Source organism: Panthera uncia, chromosome B4, assembly GCF_023721935.1.
Source record: "Panthera uncia isolate 11264 chromosome B4, Puncia_PCG_1.0, whole genome shotgun sequence".
Taxonomy (NCBI): Eukaryota; Metazoa; Chordata; class Mammalia; order Carnivora; family Felidae; genus Panthera; species Panthera uncia.
Genome location: NC_064809.1, coordinates 128,599,330 through 128,619,660, shown reverse-complemented (window position 1 = coordinate 128,619,660; position 20,331 = coordinate 128,599,330). Strand labels below are relative to the sequence as shown.

The window sequence follows — 20,331 nt, the reverse complement described above, 5'->3', positions numbered from 1 at the left end:
GGAGGAGGAGGAGGGAGGAACCACTGCCGGAGAAAGACCAGGCATGGCGATGTGGTGAGATCACCAGGAGAAGCATCTAGAGCCAGTGGAGTCTGGAGAGGCCCGGGCCAAGTCCCTTGCAGCTGCCCTGAGAGCAGTCAGAGGTGGGTGGAACATCATGGAAGAGTCTGGGGGCAAGCTGCCAAGGCCTCGCTGGGCGAGAAGAATGCACCAGGGCAGCATTTTCAGGCTGGCAAGCTGGAGGAGGACCCCTTGGAGCAGAGCCTGTGGTGGGTCATTGACCCTCAGGGGTCGTGGGAGAGGCACAATTAGCAGCTAAGAAGAGGGAGACTCAGAAAACGCCCTGCAGGGGCATCTGAGAGCCAAGGCCATAGGTGAAGACGCAGGGTGGTCAAGGCCAGTGGCTCACCTGGGCCCCCCTGCGTGTGCATACCTCCGGCCCACCTCCACTCAAGGGGACGGGGAGGGCAAGGGAAGAAGAAGCCGGAGGTGATGCAGCCTGTGTGCTAGAAGTCCGAGTCAGGTGGCCTGGATTTCCCTCCCTGCCCGCTCTTCACAACATTGTCAACATCTTCCTCTCCCTCAGGGCCTCTTCTGGGCTAACTTGCCTGTGCATCATCATCTGTATTACCCCCATTTTACAAACGAGACTCAGAGGTTAAGGAACTTTCCTAGGGTCACACGGTTCAAAAGGAGCGAAGTCAGCATTCGAGGCCAGCTTCTTAACCACAGTGGGCTTCCGTCTTGGGCTACCTTTGTGACTTTGAGTGAGGCTCCCTGGGGCTCATTTTCCACCTGTAGAATGATCGAGCTGGAATCAAGGAGCCCCCTCGGGCCCCTGTGGCTCTTGGTGGGGCCCAGAATTGCTTTTCCAGGAGAGGGGCTCAAGAGTCTGATGGAGGGGCCGGGGACTCGTCTCCGCCCTGTGTTCTCCGCCAGCTTGGGAGAAGTGGTTAGGGGCGCAGATTCTGTCGGTCTACTTCCTCTGCTGAGGATGGACGTGTAGGTTGGATGACTCAATGCGGGTAATGTGTCCTATAGAGTGCCTGGCACACAGTAGGCGCTCAATATGTGTAGCTCTTGTTTTTTCAGAGAGAGTGAAGGCTGTCTCTTCACAGACTATTCATTCGCTCAGTCAGCAAATATTCATTCACACCTCCTGTGTGCCAGACGCTATTCTTTTTTTTTTTTTTAATTTTTTTTTTGATGTTTTATTTTATTTTTGAAAGAGACAGAGCGTGAGCCGGGGAGGGGCAGAGAGCGAGGGAGACACAGAATCGGAAGCAAGCTCCAGGCTCTGAACTGTCAGCATAGAGCCTGATGCGGGGCTTGAACTCACAAACTATCAGATCATGACCTGAGCTGAAGTCGGCCGCTTAACCGACTGAGCCACCCAGGCGCCCCGCCAGAGACACTATTCTTTTTTTTAATTTTTTTTTTTAATGTTTATTTATTTTTGAGACACAGAGAGACAGAGCATGAATGGGGGAGGGTCAGAGAGAGGGAGACACAGAATCTGAAACAGGCTCCAGGCTCCGAGCTGTCAGCACAGAGCCCGACGCGGGGCTTGAACTCACGGACCGTGAGATCATGACCTGGGCCGAAGTCGGCCGCTTAACCGACTGAGCCACCCAGGCGCCCCAAGAGACACTATTCTTGATACTGGTGACCAGTCGTGTCCCCAAAATAGCAATAATGCCCTGCCTTCATGTAGCTTTTATTCTAGAAGGAGACTCAGACCAAAAAAAAAAAAAAAAAAAAAAAAAATTCAAGTAAGTATCATGTAGAATACGTTATAGAGAGATATGTTATATAGAGAATATGTTAGAGAAATGATACATAGAGAATATATTATAGAGAGATAAGTGCCAGGAAAAAATGAAGCGGAGAAAGGGGGAAGCAGTGCCCTAGTGGGGTCAGGATCTTCAGTTAGGAGGACTGGAAGATCTCTCTGTGAAGGGGGTGAAAGCCAAGACCTCAGGGAGGTGAGGGAATGAGCCATGTGGGTGTCTGAGGGAAAAGCATCCCAGGCAGCAGGAACAGCCAGGGCTAAGGCCTCGGCACAGATTGCATAGGGCCATTTGAAGGACCTTCCCTGATGTTTAGTAAACCCCAGGGTGCCCACAGTCAAGACTCAGATTACAGATCCCTTTGGGAGGACTGAAAACTTCCCCCCCATCTCTGGTTTCTTCTGCAATATTGTTTTGTGGTCTGGCAGTTCCAGGGCATTCCTTGAGATCCCCAGCCAGGTGCTCCAGGGTGCCAAGGAAACAGTAGGGTCAGATTGGGAGAGTGCCGGGGAGTCTCTCCTCCTGACCCCGGTGCAGAGCAGCCAAACTCCAGGGTGGGACCCATGTGAGCTGGGACCTATTGTTCAAGGTTGATTGCATCTTCTGGGTGAGTGAGTGGGTGTGCAGGGAGCGGACTGGGGTGAACTCAAGCGGGCCGCACCTTGGGTGTTACGTCCCAGGAGGAATCATTGAGAACCTAGTATGAAGACAGAAGTCAGGCCCAGAGGCTGCTAGAACTCCGTAAGCTTTCTCCCCCGCTTGGAACTGCCTCCATTCCTTCACTCAGTTTTGTGTCACATCTCAGTTTCTCCTTAGAGCTGAGCTGCAAAGCTCTTTAGAAGGACCCTGGGGGGCTAGTCTTCTAGGAGTTTAGGAAAGAGGAGAACTGGGGCCCACACATAGGTAATCAGAGTCTGGGTGTGGGCGGTGGGTGGAGACAGCAGGAGAAAGCCTTGGAGCAGGCCTTAGGGGACAAGTAGATCTGAAGACTGGGTGGCCCAGGAAACTGACCAGGATCCTTCCGTGGGGGGTGGGGGTGTGACAAGATTGGACAGGGAAACTGGGACTTTGTGGTTAATGCGTGCCCTTAGGCAAGCACTGTTAAGAGCCTCAGATGCGGGCTCTGTGCTCTGTGCTGTGTAAACTCAGGGAAAGAATAGAGTAGGATTTAATCTGTTGTTGTCTGAGAGGTTAACCACCTCCCCCAGGGCCAGGTGCTCCGTGGATGCTAAAGCCGGACCAGTCCCTTCCTGGAGAGGGAGGCCATAATTGGGAAGCAGAGCCCAGGTCGGAGGGGTGGGCGGTGACACAGGGGTGCATTCCACCCTTGCTCAGTACTTCCAAGGGTCCTCTGCCTGGGGCCCCAGGCCTGGGCACCTTGTGTCACTTTAGGAGAACACGCAGCCCCATGGAGGGCTGGCATCCTTGGACACCGGAAACAGAGCCTCTGGATTCAGGGTTGGCGAGATTGAGATGAGAACAGACGACAAAGGGCATTGGTATGTATCACAGGGTGGTGGCTGGCCTCTAGGACAGGGTCACACTTGGGGACTTCTAGGGGATGAAGGAAGTCATAAAAATGGATACAACAGACTCACGTGAGGAAACGAGATGGGGGGCTGCTGCCTCGGCCAGCTGAGTGTGGTCACAGCCCGGTGTGAGTTTGGACCCAGAGTGGCCCATTTTCCCAGGGCTTCAAGAGAAATAGGGAATACGGATCTGTAACATGAAATCGGCCTATTTACAATACTGGTTATCAATGAACAAAACAGTATAAATAACAAAGAAACACCGTGCAGGTCCAGCAAAGCCCACCACCTTCCCTGGTGACCCCCTGCTCTGGCAAAGGGTGCGCTGAGGTCAGGTCCCCAGCTGACTGCTGATCTCCCCTGGGAGAAGGTTTGTTGTCACTTTCCTGCTCTTGGAAATGACCTCATGATAGACTCAGTCTTCCAGGGACATCGGGAGAACAGAGCTATCTCTTTGGCTGTGCTGTGTGGTCCTGAGCAAACCCCTCCCCTCTCTGGGTCCCATTTCCTGCTGTGTGCTAGAGAAGAGCCTGGTCTGCAGGGCTCCCACCAGTTTGGACAGTGTGTGACTAAGTCCCTCAGGCTCGAGGGAAGATGCAGTTATTATAGAAGTGACTCTTCCCGGGAACCATGCTTCCGGGATTGGATACAGTGCACTCTGGCATTTTGTGTGTCCGCAATCACAGTTGTGCGTGTGAATGGATGTGTGTCATAATTTGGAGCTGTGCACGGCACAGTGTCAATATCGTCTTAATAACTTTGCCCTAGAACCTTTCATTGGCTACCCTGGAAGCTGGTGAGAAGCCTTAATTAATTCTCCCAGTGACCTGGGGAGCAGGGTCTTCTTCCTGATTTGCAGATATGGAACCCCAAGCCCAGAGTTGGGAGGTGCCTTAGCTAACCTTGCACCACTGGCGCCCCTGACTCAAGTGTTAGCTCCGTGGCAGTGTGTGGGGTTCCTCATGAAACCAGTGAGACCGGGATTAGGGTTTGGGGATCTGTTTTGTACCCATCACAGTTTGAGCTGCTGGAAAAGCAGGGAGGGAGACGGAAAAGGTCTTTGCCTTTGATCTTCCCGTGGGTGGTGGTGGTGAGGATAGCTGAGCCCTGGCTACCTCCCTGGGTCTTTTGTCAACATCCCTATCTCTTGCTGTCCTGTCAAATCATTGACCCCTGAATTAACCTGGACTGTGTCCTCTGCAGTCCTCAGAGCCCCCGAAACATTCTCCTCTGGTTTGAGAGGAGAGAGAACCGAGCAGGTGGAAAAGGAGGCTCTGGGTCTAGAAAACCCCAGCTTTTCGTGCGCCCGCCTCCTCCCCACCCCCACCCAGCGTTTTCCACCTGTGCCCCAGACTGGATCAGGGTGTCGGTGTCTGTGTGTGTTCCCCGGCCCCACACGTAAGACCGCCTTCCCGCAACGCGCTCCTCGCCAGGCTGGGGGACTGTGTTTCCCTGCCGCCTCCCCCCTCCCCCCACCAGCGTCCCCGGGAGCCGAGGGCGCGGGCCCTTTAAATCCTCCGGGGCGGCGGCGGCGGGCCGGGGATGACATCAGCGGTCGGGCCCGGGGCTCAATGGGAGCCGGCGGGCGCGCGCCGGCCGGGAGCGCGCGAGCCGGCGGCGGAGGCGGGCGGGCTGGAGGGCCCGGAGGAGGGAGGTGGCGGCGGCGGCGGCGGCGGCGAGAACCTAGAGCCAGAGCCCGGCCGGGGCCGAGCGGAGCGGAGCGCGGCGGCGGCGGCGGCGGCGGCTGGGCCGGGAGAGGCTGGCGCGCCGGGCGGCTCCGCGAATCCTCCGGCATCCGCCCCGGCGGGCCGCCCCCGCCCGCGGCAGCCCCCAGAGCAGCGGCCCGGTACCGGCGCCTTCCCGGCGGGGTAAATATTGGGGGGCCGCGGGCCCGCGGAGGGGCGCAAACCCGGGGGGAAACGGGGCTCCCTCCGCCTCTTTGTTTTTGCGCGAGAGGGAGGGGAGGGGAGGGCGGACACACGCGCGTTCGCACTCGGGTACGGGGAGGGGGGGGCAGCCCGGGCGCCGCCCGCTCGGCCCGGCGAGGACAAAGGCGCGGCTGGGGACGAGGAGGAGGAGGGTGACTATTATTTTGCAGGCTTAACCGGGGGAGGCCCCCCCAGTCTGGCCCGCCTCCCCCTCCCCCAGCTGGACCCTTCAAGGCCCCAGCCGGCCGAGAGGCCACCCCGGGCTGGGATTGGGGGGGACGCTGCGGGGGGGAGGGGGAGGTCCGGGACTAGGGTGCTGGGGCCACCCTAGACTGTTGATACTGTTGATTCGGGCTTCTCGGCCAAACCCTGGGCTTCTGTGTGTTTCGCTGGACAATCAGCAGCGCCTCCCCCCTTCTCTCCCGGCTCGGGGCCCCGGACCTGGGGGTCAGCAAGGCTGCTCCCGTGTGTCGGATGGGGGTGCTCGGGGGGCGCCTGGGGGCCCTGAGGTGATGGGGTGTGTGGTCACTCAGCCACAGATTCTGTTTTCCTTTGTGGAGAGAAAGAAAGGGGTGGGGGTTATTTATCAGATCGCATTCTCCCGTTTCTGCTGGGAGAAATCCGTGTTTTGCGAGTCTCCGTGGACACAAACTATGTTTTGTCCGGGTCTCTCTAGAGAGAGGATTCCCAAGCTCCTCTTCACGCCCAAACTCAAAGTGGGGTGAGCCCCCTCCCCAACTTTTCCCTTAGTTCTCTTGCTTGTGTTCTCAGCACAACCTTCCTGGGCACAGCCTTCCTCAGGGAGAAGGATCTGGGGAGACGGGGATCCAGAGTGTCTGAAGTTACGCCCAGCGAATGCCTGTTTGGGGGCTCCTTTGCCTTACTGTCTAGAGCGTCCCTCCAATTTTTATTTTAATGGTCCAGTGATAAGGGCTCTGGCTGGGGGTGAGGGGGTATCAGAGAGTAAGAAAACTGTCCATGTGCTCTGCTGCTTGGTAGTTTGTGTAATTTTTTTTTAACCCGCTGAAACTCCGGATTTGCGTCTGCTTTTTTTTTTTTTTTTCTTTTTCACTTCGTTTTTCCCCCCCCCCCCCCCCCCCATGGGAGAATCGGCAAAGAACTGGAAAGCTTCTCCTTTTCCTGACTCTATCCTTTCTCCTTTCCTCTGGGCGGCTTTTTAGGGGACAGTGCTGGGACAGTCTAGGCTCTCTCTGGGGCCCTGCCCCCCGCCCCGGGTCTGGGTGGCTAGCGCCCAGCCGTGGTTTCCTGCGGGGCTGTCGTTTGCACCCTCTCTTCTTCCCTTCTCTGCCCACAGCCCGGTGAGTGGGGAGGGGCTGGGGGGTCATGTGCAGTGTATTTATGTAATTTATGTAAGACACCCAGACGGAGGGCGCGGGTATTTATGTAACCTGGCGTGGGTATTTATGTAATATAGGATGCGGGTATATTTATGTTTCTCTCCTAACCTGCGGCTTTCCTGGCTGCCATGTGTGGTCTCTGAATTGGCGTTGGGGGAAAACGGACTGGGGGAGCGGTGTTCGTGTATGTACACACCCGTGACCCCCCCCCCCGTCCCCTCCCCCTCTGTGCGGCTCACGGTGTGCGTCTGCTTTTCTTTCTTCCTTTGGTGGGTACACACAGGTCGGTGTGTATGTGAAATGTGAGTTTTCTGCAAATGTGGGAGAGTGTTCCGCTGGCAGCCGCGGCACCTCAGCTGGGACTGGCCAGGCGTGTGGGCAGAGGCCCTTGGTTGAGAGCCCAGAGTTTGGCTGGCATGGGGTGGAGGCTACTTCCTTGTGGCCACCGGGGGAAGGGCCAGTGGCGGCTCCCTGGGAGTTAGGTGCCAGGGCTGGATGTGTGTCCTGGGCAGGAGCTGTCGGCTTCTGGCCTCTGCGGGGCCAGAGAGCTCCAGCCTGGCCATCTGTGAACTAGATCTCGCCCATCTCCCCTCCCAGGTGGGTCTGGCTTTGGGGATAGCGTTTGGCATAGGAAAGAGGCAGGGCTGCTGTGCCTGGTACATACAGCTGCTTTTCTGTCTTCCTGCTTTGCTTCCCAGGCCTGGCAGGAAATCAATCCTGATTGTGTCAGGTGGGGCAGCGGGAACCCTGTCTGGGTCCGAGGTGAGGAGACTGCCACCAAGTTGCTGCTGTGGAGTGTGGGGCAGGTGATGTGGCCTCCCTAGTTCCCTGTCTGCAAAGGGAGACCCCCCCCCCCCGTATGAACACTCTGAGACGTTAGGGATCCCCCGTCTTTCTCCCCATTTGATAGTTCACCATCCCCTCTCCCCTAACTGTAGAAACCATCTCCTGGCCTTTGAGTTTCTTCTTCTGCAGGCCAGGATCCTGGAGGGCACAGGGATCCCCACCAGGGTGGCCCCTGATGTCTCATGGGCTTGGGCACAGGATGGGGCACAGGAAGGAGGGGGGCTGCTCACATCAGCATCCTTCCCTCAGACTTCTCCTCCCACCCCAGAGGCCAGTGGCTAAAAACCTGGCTTTGGTTGCCTCAGTTGCTCTGTGGGGCCCTCTGGGGAGACCCTCCTTCTAGTCTTGAAGGAAGCCAACCCCAAACTGTCCATCCCCAAAAATACGTGCAGCGAGACCTGTGTGAGGTGCTTGGTGTTGTGGGAGAGGGAGGTGACTGGGTGTTCTGGCGGCCCCCTTTCCTGGCTGCCCCCTGGGTTGGGGAGGAGGCCCCTCTCCAGCAGGGCACGCTGCACACTGGCAAGTTCTGGCCTCTGGAAAGACCAGGCCAGGCCGTGGAGGCCTCGTGTCCAGTTCCTGGCACTAGAAGCAGAGAAGGTTAGGGGTGGGGGCCGGGGTTAGGGTTCACCTTGTCCTTCCGTCCCTGGAGGTTGGAACTTGCCGGTGGTTGCCATGGTAGCACCCCCAGAACGAGCAGCTCCTGTGCCCCCCCCCCATCACCCCCTTTGTCTTTGATTTTCCTTTCAGGGTCTTGGCCCTTTGTGACTGGCCCACACCTGAGAGGCTCTTATTGGAGGGTCCCCAGATGAGTGTCCCCCGGGGAGATGCTTGCTTGGCTCTTTCCTCCCGGGCCTTATCTCCAATTCCGCCTTCTGCCCGGCCACCCTGACATGTGTTCTCAGCCTGCCTCCGCTATTGCTCACATGTGGAGGCCGTCAGGCCACCTGGCACCTGGATGCCCTCGGGCAAAGCCAGGCCAAATCTCTTCCTGTACAGTGGGAGGGAGAATGTTGGTCTCCCGAGTTCCTTGGGTCTTTCCCTGGCCTTTGGTGGGGGATGTGGTGGGGTCCAGCGGCCTAGGCTCCCTTCCCGGCTCCCCGCTTCCCTGACCCGTGTGTCTCTGCTTCCCTCTGCAGCGAGAGTGAGTCATGGAGCTGCGTGTGGGGAACAAGTACCGCCTGGGACGGAAGATCGGGAGTGGGTCCTTTGGAGACATCTACCTGGGTAAGTGTCTCTGGTTCCGGCCTAGTGGTTTTGGGGCCCTGGGGACAGCGCCGGGGACAAGCAGGAGGGAATGTGGCAGGTCTTCAGGCTCTGAAGCCAGAACTTGGCTTCAGGCCTCCCGTGGCATGTTTGGGCCATTTTGTCCCCAGGGCCATCCCAGGTAAGGAGGGAAGCAGCAGATTGTGGGGGAGGCAAGCCAGGGGGCTCCTCACGCAGTCAGGGTGGGGTGGGGTGCCCACCTGCTGTAGGCTGGGCAGAAGAGGGTATTTTTAGCTCTGGTTTCCAGCTGCAGGTGACCTGGGTCTCCAGCTGGGCGTGGGAAAGGCCAGGCTGGGGTAGCACCCCTGTTTCTTGCCTCCTGGGAGAAGGATGCTAATAGGCAGAGGAGGCCTGGGCCCCCTCCCTCTGCTTGGGGGGCCCCCTGGAATTCAGCCCAGGCGGGCTTCGGAATGACAATGACGCAGGCTCTCCCAGTAACCTCTGGGTGGGGGTGGGGGGTAGGGGTCTGGCCATAGCGTTCTGGATCTTTCTCTCCGGATGTGCTTCCTGTTGAAAGTCTGAGTTTGTTCCCGTGTTGTCATTTGAAACGAATCTCTCACCCCGTTCCCTGACCTGGCAGAAAAGGGTCTGGAGGGGAGATACTGTGTGGGTAACCTTGAATGGGAGTTGTTAGAGCAGGGTGGCCAGCCCCTGGGGTTTATCCTCATTCCTGTCCCTCTTTTCTTCCTTGGAAAAGCAAGGTAAATAATTTCTGTCCCGGGCAGAGAAAAGCATCAAGGCAGTGTGCTGTGCTCATTGGTTCTGAACTTGGGGAGGAGGGGGTTTCTCTCACCCAGTGGTCTGGGTCTCTGCCCTCTTGGGGTACGGACTCCTTCTTGGTGAGCTGCTGCCTCCCCCATCGGAGGGGACAGGGAGGGGACGTTCTCTGAGCACGTAGTTGGTTCTGGGCAGGGTCCTAGTTGAATGTGGTCACCCCGCACAGCAGCAGCCTCTAGAGCCGTGCTGTCCCTTCTGCACACATCAAGAAGCAGGTGCAGTACCATCAAATTGGCCACCCAGGGTTTCTCTTGAACACTAGAAAAGGCAGTCTTTATACCCCACATGAGCGAGAGGGTGTGACAGAACATGAGGGGAAGACGTCAGACAGACCCAAGTTCCAGACCTGGCTTTGTGCAGCTGCAGGAAAGTCGTGTGGCTGCTCTGTGCCTCAGTGTCCCCATACGGGAAGTTTGTGTGATGTTGAGGCCTGGCTGACCAAGAGCAAAAGGCACGGGGAGTAGTTTTTGGCACACATGCACATCTGCTTCTAGGAAGCATCCAATCCAGGGCCTTCTCTTTGCAGAAGGAACAGAATGGGGAGAGGCAGGCCAAGGTCATTTCAGAAAGCTAGTGTCCCTGGTCCATGTGGTGGGACCTCCCTGGGGGCAGGACTTCCTGTTTATCTAGTTTATTTTAAAAACCAGACCCAGCTTTGCTTCTCTTTGGACAGGCCCTGATGTAAATTCTACCAGGGTGCTTCTCGTATGCCCTTGAACAGGTGATGACCTCTGCCAGCCTTGGCTCCCCTGTCAGTAAAACGGGGTCATGAGGCCCGCAGGGTGGTGAGAAGTCACGAGATCAGAGTGTGCACAACGCCCGCACGTGTCGGCCCAGCGGTAGTGCTTTTATGTTGCCCACCCCCACCCCCCCCCCCCCCACCAGCCCTCCGTCTTTTTTGGGATTTGCTACTGTCCAAAGGGTTTGGGTCCCCTTCGGCCTGAGTGGAGGTGGGGAGCCCGTTCTGCCCTGAGCAGCTGCCCTGTCCAGCCTTTGCTGGGTGCTCAGGCCGAGGGGGTCCTGGCATGACGCCGCGTCCTTCTCATTCCTGGGCTCCTGCTAGTGTGGGGACAGTGGCGATTGTAGGGCCTCCCCGGCTGGCCTCGCTGGCTCCCTTTGTTCAGAGCTCTGGCTGCATTCTTGTCGCTGGTGCCTGTGCCAGGGCCTGACTCCAGATGGCCTCTGCAGGTGGGGTTGGGTGCGGCCTCCGGGCCCTGCTTTCCAGGATCACCCGAAGGCGAGTGCTTTGTGGATATGGCTTCGAGGCCTGCAGCTTCTCTTCCGGTCCCGCCTCCAAGTATCATAAGGGGACAACCAGGAGAGTGGGACCAGCTTTGTCAGGGCCTCAGGTCAGCTACACGGGGTCCAGAAGTGGCCGAGACTGTGCCCACTCTACCACCACTGGCTGTGCGCCCTTGAGACCTCCCTGTGCCTCTTAGTCTCTGCTCCTCGGTTCTCAATGGCGAGGGGACGGTGCTCCCCAACAGGTGGTTGTTGGGGTGCTTTCTTCTGCACTTCCAGTCCAGCCAGGTCCCTGATTATATACGTGAGTCTGTGCTGGGGAGAATGAGCCCCCACGTGAGGTTGGTCACCCCCTCTCCCCACCCAGGACTTCCCCAGGCCCCAGATCCTAGGGCGGGCCGGCTCCAAGCCCTTCTCCGCGTCCCAAGTTTGTTTTCCAGACTGGCCCATCCCCCAACAGGGCCACTGTATCCAACTGCTGGGTCACCTCCACCACCCCTGCTCTGGCACTCTTCACTTAGAATTCTCCTCCATTGCCTCCACAGAAGGTGAGCGGTGTTCATCCAGGGCAGGGCTGCCTCAGTGGTCCAGGGCTCACTGTGTATGTGTCTGTCGATTGAACGACTGAGCTGCTAGACAGTTGGAGTAGAGAAGAAAAAAGAGTCTTTGGGGACTAACATTTAAATCCTGGCTCTGCCCCCAGCTAGACCTATGACCTCGGGCCAGTTACGTCACCTTACTGAGCCTCAGTGGCAGAACGAAGGGAGCTCAGAGACAAGGCTTGCAGCTTCCTGATAGAACCCAGAGGCAGCAAAAGGGGCCTTGTGGTGGTGGGAGCCTCTGGGGGCAGGCAGCTGTGGTGGCTTTCCAGCATTCTGCAGGGACACGAAGCCTTGGCCTAGGAGCGAGGTCCGTGTCCTGGGGAAGCGAGCGTGGCATTTAGTCTTTGACCTTTGGTGTTTTAGTTTCTGTGGCTGTCAAGGAGAGATACAAACAGTCCTTGCGGGACTGCAAGAGAGTTCAAAGGAAGAAAGGGCTCCTTCCCCTCTCCCCCTCTCCCCCCTGCACACATCTGCTGAATCATAAGAGGCCCCACTTCCAAAGTGTCAAGGTCTCTGCCTCCTGCCTGGCTGGGACCACAGTCAGCTCTTGCCTGGACAGTTAGTTGGAGCGGCTCCTTCTGGGGCTCCCTCGCCCCTCACATGCCCTTCCAGTCCTTTCTAATATGGCGGTGGGTCCGAACGAGGCCGGGGGGGGAGTACAGATTTATGTGTCCCACAGGAGACATTTGGCAAGATCTGGGGACATTTTTGATCGTTTCAACTCAGGGAAGAGGAGGGTACTGCTGGCAGCTGGTGGGTGGAGGTCAGAGATGCTGCTGACGGCACAGCAAAGCACAGGACGGTCCCCACAGCAAAGAACTGCTGGGCCTCGGGTGCCAGTGGGAAGGCCGAGAAAGCCTGTAGTAAGGCATTCATACCCGGCCTGCAGAGTCTCAGGCTCATGGCCAGGATCTTAGCCTGGCATTTGAGACCCTTCTGATCTCTCCCTTGCTCACCTCTTCCCGTGTCTTCTTCAGCTACCTCCAGCTCTGGCTGCACCAAACGACTCAGAGTTCGCTGCACCCCACTCCCGTCTGGCCTTCGCAGGTGCTGTGACCTCCCTCTGGCACAGTCCCGCTCATGCATCGGGAGCCCTCGCGGCCTTTCCTCCCACTGGCCTGCGCGTGGTTAGGACCTCTGTGGGCTCACCTCTGAAGCCCAGGGGCCGGTACTTACCAAACCCAACTTTTGTTGAGCACTTACTGCGTGCCAGGCACTCAAAACACCCTCTCCCGTGCCACGACCTTACTGTCCCCGAGACACGTGTGTGGCTCTCCCCGGCGATGACTGTTGCTATGCCAGAAGCGCTTTACAGTTTGCAAAGTACTTTTTCCCCCGTGGCTCCCTGGATTTGGTCCTCTGTGTTCTTTTTCATTTTAGTTTCATTTTACGTGGTTCAAAAATGAAACGACACAAAACCCAAAACCAAAACACAAAAGCATGCTACGTGAAAGAAGCCAGTCACAAAAGATCGCACGTCGTGTGATTTCACTTACACGAAACGTCCAGAATAGGCACATCCATAGACACAAAGGAGATGAGTGGTTTTGCCCAGAGCTGGGGTTTGGGGGAGATGCGGAGCGAGTACTGAGGGGTACTGGTGTTTGGGGTGAACTTGTGAATACGCTAAAAAACCACTGCATTGTATACTTCGGAAGTGATTGGAAGTGTGTGAATTCTGTTCCAACACAGGTGTTGGGAAAAAGTGACCACGAGGAACCTGGTATCCAGTGCGGTGTCCCTTCACCCTTCCGGGGCTAGGGGTCGGCGGAGCCCTGTAGCCCTCCCGGGTCCTTACTGGTTTCTCACGCTTCTTTGCAGTGTTTTCTTACGTAGATACAACCAAACACAGACCGGGACGATTTCCCCACCTTTCTTTGTTTGTTTGTTTGTTTTCAAACTGGAAAGAGCAGAGAATACATACTACTCTGCACTTTGCTTTTTCACTTCCTGTGTCTTTGAGATCTGTCGGCTTGGGCACAGAGAGAGCTTCCTCATTCTTTTTCCATTGTATTCTGGGTTCTTAGTGGGCCCTTCTTTCTTTAACCCGTCTCCAGAATGATGGCCATCTGGGCTGTGTCCACGTTTTGTTGTTGGAAACAGCTCACCACGGACAGCCTCGTCCCGGGCCTCTTTTGCACTCGCCAGGGTGTGGCGTGCAGTCCCGAAGCGGGAGCGGGGACGCGCCTGGGGCACAGTGCCCACCGCCCCACAGCTCTGCCAGGACAGCACCCGCGTCTTACTGTTGTGGCATTGCCACCAGTCAGAGGTGGGAGTGCTTTTTCAGGACCACGTGCGTTTCTCTTATAAGGGGGCTGAGCATCTTTTCATGAGAGTACGCCATTTTTATATGAATGATTTCCTCCTCTCCAAGTGTGTGTTCAGATTCTTTACACTATTTCCTTTGAGCCTTGAGTCTTTTTCCTACTGATACGTAGGAGCTCGTTAACGTAGTAGGGCCACCAGCCCTTTGCCGCTGCGAAGAGTTACAAGTATGTATTTCTTAGGACTTTGTTGCTGGTGTTTTTGCCACAGAGAAGGGATTCCTTTTCTGGATGGGACAGAGCTCCACCCCCCCCCCTTTTTTTTAATGGCCTTCGGATTTTATTTTATTTATGTATTTATTTATTTATTTAAAAAAATTTTTTTTAATGCTTATTTATTTTTGAGACAGAGAGAGACAGAGCATGAATGGGGGAGGGGCAGAGAGAGAGGGAGACACAGAATCGGAAGCAGGCTCCAGGCTCTGAGCCATTAGCCCAGAGCCCGACGCGGGGCTCGAACTCACAGACTGTGAGATTGTGACCTGAGCCGAAGTCGGACGCTCAACCGACTGAGCCACCCAGGCGCCCCTGGCCTTCGGATTTTAAATCAGGGATTAAAAGGCTTGCCTACCCCAAAGTTAGAAGGCAGTTCTCTCTTCTCTTCCTCTAACGTCTCATTGTTTTCTTTTTTTTTTTGTTTTTAACTTTTTAAGATTTTTTTTTGTTTTTAAGTAATCTCTACACCCGAAGTGGGGCTTGAACTTACAACCGCGAGATCAAGAGTCACATGCTCCACTGACTGAGCCCGCCAGGCACCCCTCGACGTTTTCTTTTTATTAAGTGTCGAGTAGGCACAAAGGAATACGTACAACAGATATGCATGGTGTTGGGCACCCTTCCCCTCGGGGGAGGACGCGCCTGTCATCTTGCAGGCCCCTGGCACCCCACTGTATCCCCTCCTCTGCTTTTCCCTCACAGAGCGAACCACTGACGATTGAGATCGTTCCCTCTTGCGAAAGAGTTTTATCACGTTTGTATCCTTAGCCCTGACACTGCTCAGCACTGCACGTTTTGAACTGTGCCTGCCTTGTTCTGTCTTCCTCTTTTTTCTCTTCAGTTGAGGTGAAATGCACATAACAAAATTAACCGTTTTTAAAGTACACAGTTAAGTGGCCTGTGGGACGTTCCCGGTGTCGTCCTGCAACCACCATTCCTACCTAGTCCCGAAACATTTTCATCACCCCAAAAGAAAACCCTGTACCCATTAAGCAGGTACTCCCTCTTTCCCCCTCCCCCGACCCCTGGCAGGCACCAATCTACTTCCTGTCTCCGCAGATGGACCTATTCTGGACATTTCCGATCACGGAATCATGCAATATTTACGCTTTTGCGTCTGGCCTTTTTACGTAGCGTGTTTGTAAGGTTCATTAGCGTTGCAGCGTGAGTCCGTCCTTCGTCCCCTTTTGGGTGGGATAACATCCCACCGCGTGGAGAGATGCATTCAGTGTGTCCACGGGTTCGGTGCTGGGCACTGGGTTGTGTTCACGTTGGGTTCCTGTGAATGGTGCCGCCCCTTGCTCCCTTGTACTGAGTGCGAAGATGCCGGGAGCCGCCCGCCAACCTTTCCTCTGCACTGCCCTGCGGCATTCCTTGCTCTGAGACTGCGTCCTGACTTGGCCGTTCTGAGGTTGGACCTGTGGCTGGTTTGGTGGTGTGCACATTCTTGTCCTCCTGGGGGCTCACATGTTTCTGGAGGGCACACACTCAGGAGTGGGCTTGCTTGGGCGAGGGTTTGTGTGTGTTCAGCTTTACTAGATAAAGAAATGTCAACCTGGTTTTCAAAGTGGCTATGCTTGGGTGCCTGGCTGGTTGAGTCGGTAGAGCATACAGCTCTCGATCTCAGGGTCGTGAGTTCAAGCCCCACATTGGGTATAGAGATTACTTTAAAAAAAAAATGGGGATGGGGCGCCTGGGTGGCTCAGTCGGTTAAGCGGCCGACTTCGGCTCAGGTCATGATCTCGCAGTTCGTGAGTTCAAGCCCCGCGTCGGGCTCTGTGCTGACAGCTCAGAGCCTGGAGCCTGTTTCAGATTCTGTGTCTCCCTCTCTCTCTCTGACCCTCCCCCATTCATGCTCTGTCTCTCTCTGTCTCAAAAATAAATAAACGTTAAAAAAAATAAATAAATAAATAAAAATGGGGGGGGCGCCTGGGTGGCTCAGTTGGTTAAGCGTCCAACTTTGGCTGAGGTCATGATCTCATGGTTTGTGGGTTCCAGCCCCACGTGGGCTCTGTGCTGATAGCTCAGAGCCTGGAGCCTGCTTCGGATTCTGTGTTTCCCTCTGTCTCTACCCCTCCCCTGCTCACGCTCTGTCTCTATCTCTCAAAAATAAATTAAAATGTTTTTAAAAAAATTAAAAAAAAAAAAAAAGGCCGGGGCGCCCTGGTGGCTCAGTCACTTGAGCATCTGGCTCTTGATTTCAGTTCAGACGGTGATCTCATGATTTGTGAGTTCAAGCCCCACCTCAGGCTCTACGCTGACAGCCAGGAGCCTGCTTGGGATTCTCTCGTTCCTCCCCTCTCAAAATAAACTTGAAAACAAGGGGGGGGGGGGCAAAGTGGCTATGCTCACCTATACCCCTCACCTTTTTCTTTTTACTACACACTTTTGCTTCACTGGGGCTTTCTCCTGGTGTGTGATGTGAACTATGCAGCCAGCTGTTCCAAGGACCCTTATTACAGAGCCTCGTCCTTTCCCCTGACTTGAGACTCAGACCTTCCCTCACCCTAAATTCTTCTCGTGGTAGCGTTCTCCTCTGGACTTTCTACTCGGTTTGTGTGTTAAGACTACACTGGTTCAGTGGTTGCAGCTACAGTTATAGCCGGCCCATCTCTCAAGTCTAGCCCCCAGACCTCTAGCTCAGTCCACTCAGTATTGGAGCTGAGGAAACTGAGGCAAGGCACAATTTGGATTTGGGTCTTTGTTGAGACAGAGCCTTGCCCTGCCCCCTTCTCTCCTTCCCACACTGACATCCCACTGACCTCACTCCTCTCCGGCTCAGTGGCTCCCATTCACCAGGATAAAATTCCTTTTACGTGACACGTCTCCCTTTACATCTGGCCTTCCCGCTGCGCCGGCCTGTGGCTCTGTGACATGTCTGTAGTTCTTCCCATCCCTCCCCTCACACGTGCTGCCCTTCTTGCTCTCTGCAGTCGCCTAAGCTGGGCTGGTTCCTGCCCTGTGCCCGCAGCCCCTCCACTTCCCTTGGATGCGGCGCTGGGCCCTTTGCCACCATTCCGGCCTCCCCCAAGGGGTGCTGAACTGCTCCGGGGCAAACACGAGTTAGCCCTGGCCCGGGGCCACCTGCCTGGCCCAGCGTGACCCAGGTCCCTTGTGATCCTCCCCCGCCCCTGGCAGGTGCCAACATCGCCTCTGGTGAAGAAGTTGCCATCAAGCTAGAGTGTGTGAAAACCAAGCACCCGCAGCTGCACATCGAGAGCAAGTTCTACAAGATGATGCAGGGGGGAGGTGAGAGCTGTAGGGGCCTGGGGGCGGAGCGTGAGGAACTGTGCATGAATATGCGCACGCGGTCACAGGAGGGCCTACCCTGACGCCCCCCCCCCCCCCCTGGCCCTCAGTGGGAATCCCGTCCATCAAGTGGTGCGGAGCCGAAGGTGACTACAACGTGATGGTCATGGAGCTGCTGGGGCCCAGCCTGGAGGACCTCTTCAACTTCTGCTCCCGCAAGTTCAGCCTCAAGACGGTGCTGCTCCTGGCCGACCAGATGGTGAGCCCCCACCTCCCCTCCCAAGCCAGGGACTGTGGGCTCTGCTGGGCTTGCAGCTGCCCTCCCAACCGCTGCGTCCCCACCGTGCCACTGGGCACAGGGTGCCAGCTCTGCCTGCTGCCCCTGGAGGCTGCCACAGCGGGAGGCAGTGACAGGGCCATAGGACTGGCTTGGTTCCTGGACCGGGACCAGAGGTCCTTGACCATTGGCTATAGAATGGAGGAAGGTTAAATGCAGATTCCCGGTCCCACTCCAGAAATCCTGGGTTGGGCTCTTGGGGTAGGACCTGCTCTCCGGTGATTCTAAAACTAGTGAGCATACAGACCTGGGTCCCGCCCCGCTGTGGTGACTGTAGGAGACCGCTAAGCCTCTCGGAGCCTCAGTCGTCTCAGATGAGAGTCTCCCCTTTGCTGGGTTGTTCGTTGTGGGGTCAAATGGGACTCCACACGGTGCCTGGACCAGAGCAGATGCCTACTGATGAGCTCTCCTTGGGTCCTGACGCCCTGTTAAACTCAGGGGAGGAAAACTCTTTAAAAATATAAAAGCACAGAATTTTGGACTCTTATTTTATATTTGCATTAGCTCTGTGCCCAACGTGGGGCTCAAACTCACGACGCTGAGATCAAGAGTCGCACACTCTGCTGAGTAAGCCAGCCAGGTGCCTCAAAAGCATACAATGTTGGACCCGGAATGATACACAGACCTCTTATTAGGCAGGGGTCAGGGTCTGCGGCTGACCTACAGAAAGTCTGCAGGCACCTGCAATTTTGGTCTAAATGTGTGTGTGCAGAGGAGAGTCGTCAGGTTCTCACGGGATGTGACACTCAATAAAGGCTTAGGAAATACTCAGCCATGCCAAGGGAAGCTGTGGATTTTCAGAAGCCTGAGGTCCAGAAAGGGGACTGACTAGCCAGAGGGTGTATCGTACGCGTATAAGTCAACTTAGTTTTCTGACCTGATGTTTAAAGGAAGAGAAGAGTCTATGTGTCTGCCTGACTTGGGTGTCCTTTGCAAGCTGGAGGACAAATCCTGTCTTTTAGACTCCATCTCTGTCACCATTGTCGAGGCTTCATTGGCTCTTCTCCCTCTCCCCCCTTCCCCCGTAATTTGGTTGCCAGAACACCCTTCGAAATGCTTCTCTGACTCTGGCTTCCGGCAGCAAAGGCTTCCATGGGGGCCCAGATGCCTTTCCAGGTTTCATTTCCTATCTTGCTCTCTTTCCCCATCTCACAACAACCTCGGTGAACTCCTCTTTCAGAATTTCTGTATCACTTCCTCCAGGAAGCCTTCTCTGACTTGCCCCTGGAAATCGTCTTACATAGTTGCAGACAGATTTTTCTCCCCTACCCGGGGCAGGGACCATGGATGTGTTTTCTGTCCCTGCCACCCCAGTCCTCCGCCCCCAATCCAGGGCCTGGCGCAGAGTGCTTGGCGAAGGCCCTTCCGTGGACCGCTTGCTGAATGATTTGCTGTCCCCTCCCCAGATCAGCCGCATCGAGTACATCCACTCCAAGAACTTCATACACCGCGACGTCAAGCCCGACAACTTCCTCATGGGGTTGGGGAAGAAGGGCAACCTGGTGTACATCATCGACTTTGGCCTGGCCAAGAAATACCGGGACGCCCGCACCCACCAGCACATCCCCTACCGGGAAAACAAGAACTTGACTGGCACTGCCCGCTATGCCTCCATCAACACCCATCTGGGCATCGGTGAGTGTCCGAGGCCCGAGAGCAGTGTGCACCCATGGGCTGCTGGCCGGGACCCTGGCTTTCTGTGGCCTGGATTTACCCCTCACCACCATCCCCCGCCCCCCCCCCCCCCCCCCGGCCTTTTTTTCAGTTTATTTATTTTGAGAGAGAGATTGAATCCCAACTAGGCTCCGTGCCATCAGCGCAGAGCCAGATGCAGGGCTCGAACTCACAGACTGCGGGATCACGACCTGAGCTGAAATAAGAGTTGGACGCTTAACCGACTGAGCCACCCAGGCACCCAGTTCCCCCAATTTTTGCCCCAAAGTCAGATCTTCCCCTTAAGAAGAACTGTGGCGTAGCGAGCGCCTGAACGTGCCTTTTTCATCCCCACGGCAGCCTTGGAGAACGGGTGGGGACGGTCCCCTTTTACAGTGTGGGGAACGCGGGCTCACAGGTGCAGCACAGGTTGCTTAGGCTGTGCGGCTTGGTACGAAAGCTGGATTTGACCTCAGCCCTGGGTGATGCCACGCTCGTGCCCTGCCCGCAGAGTGGGCTGGCGGGGAGGTACCAGGGTACCCGTTATATATAGTTACTGATAGAAGAAGTACCTGAGCTGGAGAAACTGCCCTTTTCTTTCCTTTTTCTTCTTTTAATGTTTATTTGGGTTGGGGGGGGGGGAGTGTGTGTGAGTTGGGGAGGGACAGAGAGAGGGAGGGAGACAAAGGATCTGAAGCAGGCTGCGTGCCAACAGCAGAGAGCTCAGACCATGAACCGCGAGATCATGGCCCGAGCCGAAGCCAGATGCGCCCCCAAACTTCCCTTTTCTGCAGAAGCGTTAATAACCTGCACCTGTTTGTGTTGGGGTTGCAGCAAGTGAGCGTGAGGGGGTGCAGGGGTGGTGCCCCCCCGTTGAGGAGGGTGTCCTGGAGGAGGGGATCCCGGGCGGACCCTGGCCCTCACCCCGTCCTCGATTCCATGCAGAGCAAAGCCGTCGAGACGACCTGGAGAGTCTGGGCTACGTGCTCATGTACTTCAACCTGGGCTCCCTGCCCTGGCAGGGCCTCAAAGCGGCCACCAAGCGCCAGAAGTACGAGCGCATCAGCGAGAAGAAGATGTCGACGCCCATCGAGGTCCTCTGCAAAGGCTACCCCTGTGAGTAGCCCAGGTGGGGAGGCGGCCAGCCTGGGGACCCCCGAAGGCCTCTCGGAGGGGAAGACAAGGCCACGCAGCCCACACCGGACAGCTGCCCCCCC

At 56.2% G+C, this 20,331-nt stretch overlaps 1 protein-coding gene across 5 annotated transcripts in view; it reads left to right on the top strand.

The window, feature by feature from the left end:
- Positions 1-4,890: 4,890 nt before the first annotated feature.
- CSNK1E (casein kinase 1 epsilon) overlaps positions 4,891-20,331 on the top strand; it is a 24,701-nt gene continuing 9,260 nt past the window's right edge. Inside the window, exons 1-6 of one of the 5 annotated variants that reach the window (XM_049626355.1) lie at positions 4,891-5,187; positions 8,588-8,675; positions 17,014-17,124; positions 17,235-17,383; positions 18,868-19,096; positions 20,060-20,230. In XM_049626355.1, the coding sequence (XP_049482312.1) occupies positions 8,600-8,675; positions 17,014-17,124; positions 17,235-17,383; positions 18,868-19,096; positions 20,060-20,230 (736 nt within the window). In that variant the 5' untranslated portion in view covers positions 4,891-5,187; positions 8,588-8,599. Of the gene's footprint in view, positions 5,188-6,353; positions 7,203-8,587; positions 8,676-17,013; positions 17,125-17,234; positions 17,384-18,867; positions 19,097-20,059; positions 20,231-20,331 lie in introns of those variants that run through there. The other 4 variants (XM_049626360.1, XM_049626358.1, XM_049626359.1 and 1 more) reach the window with 4 other exon arrangements.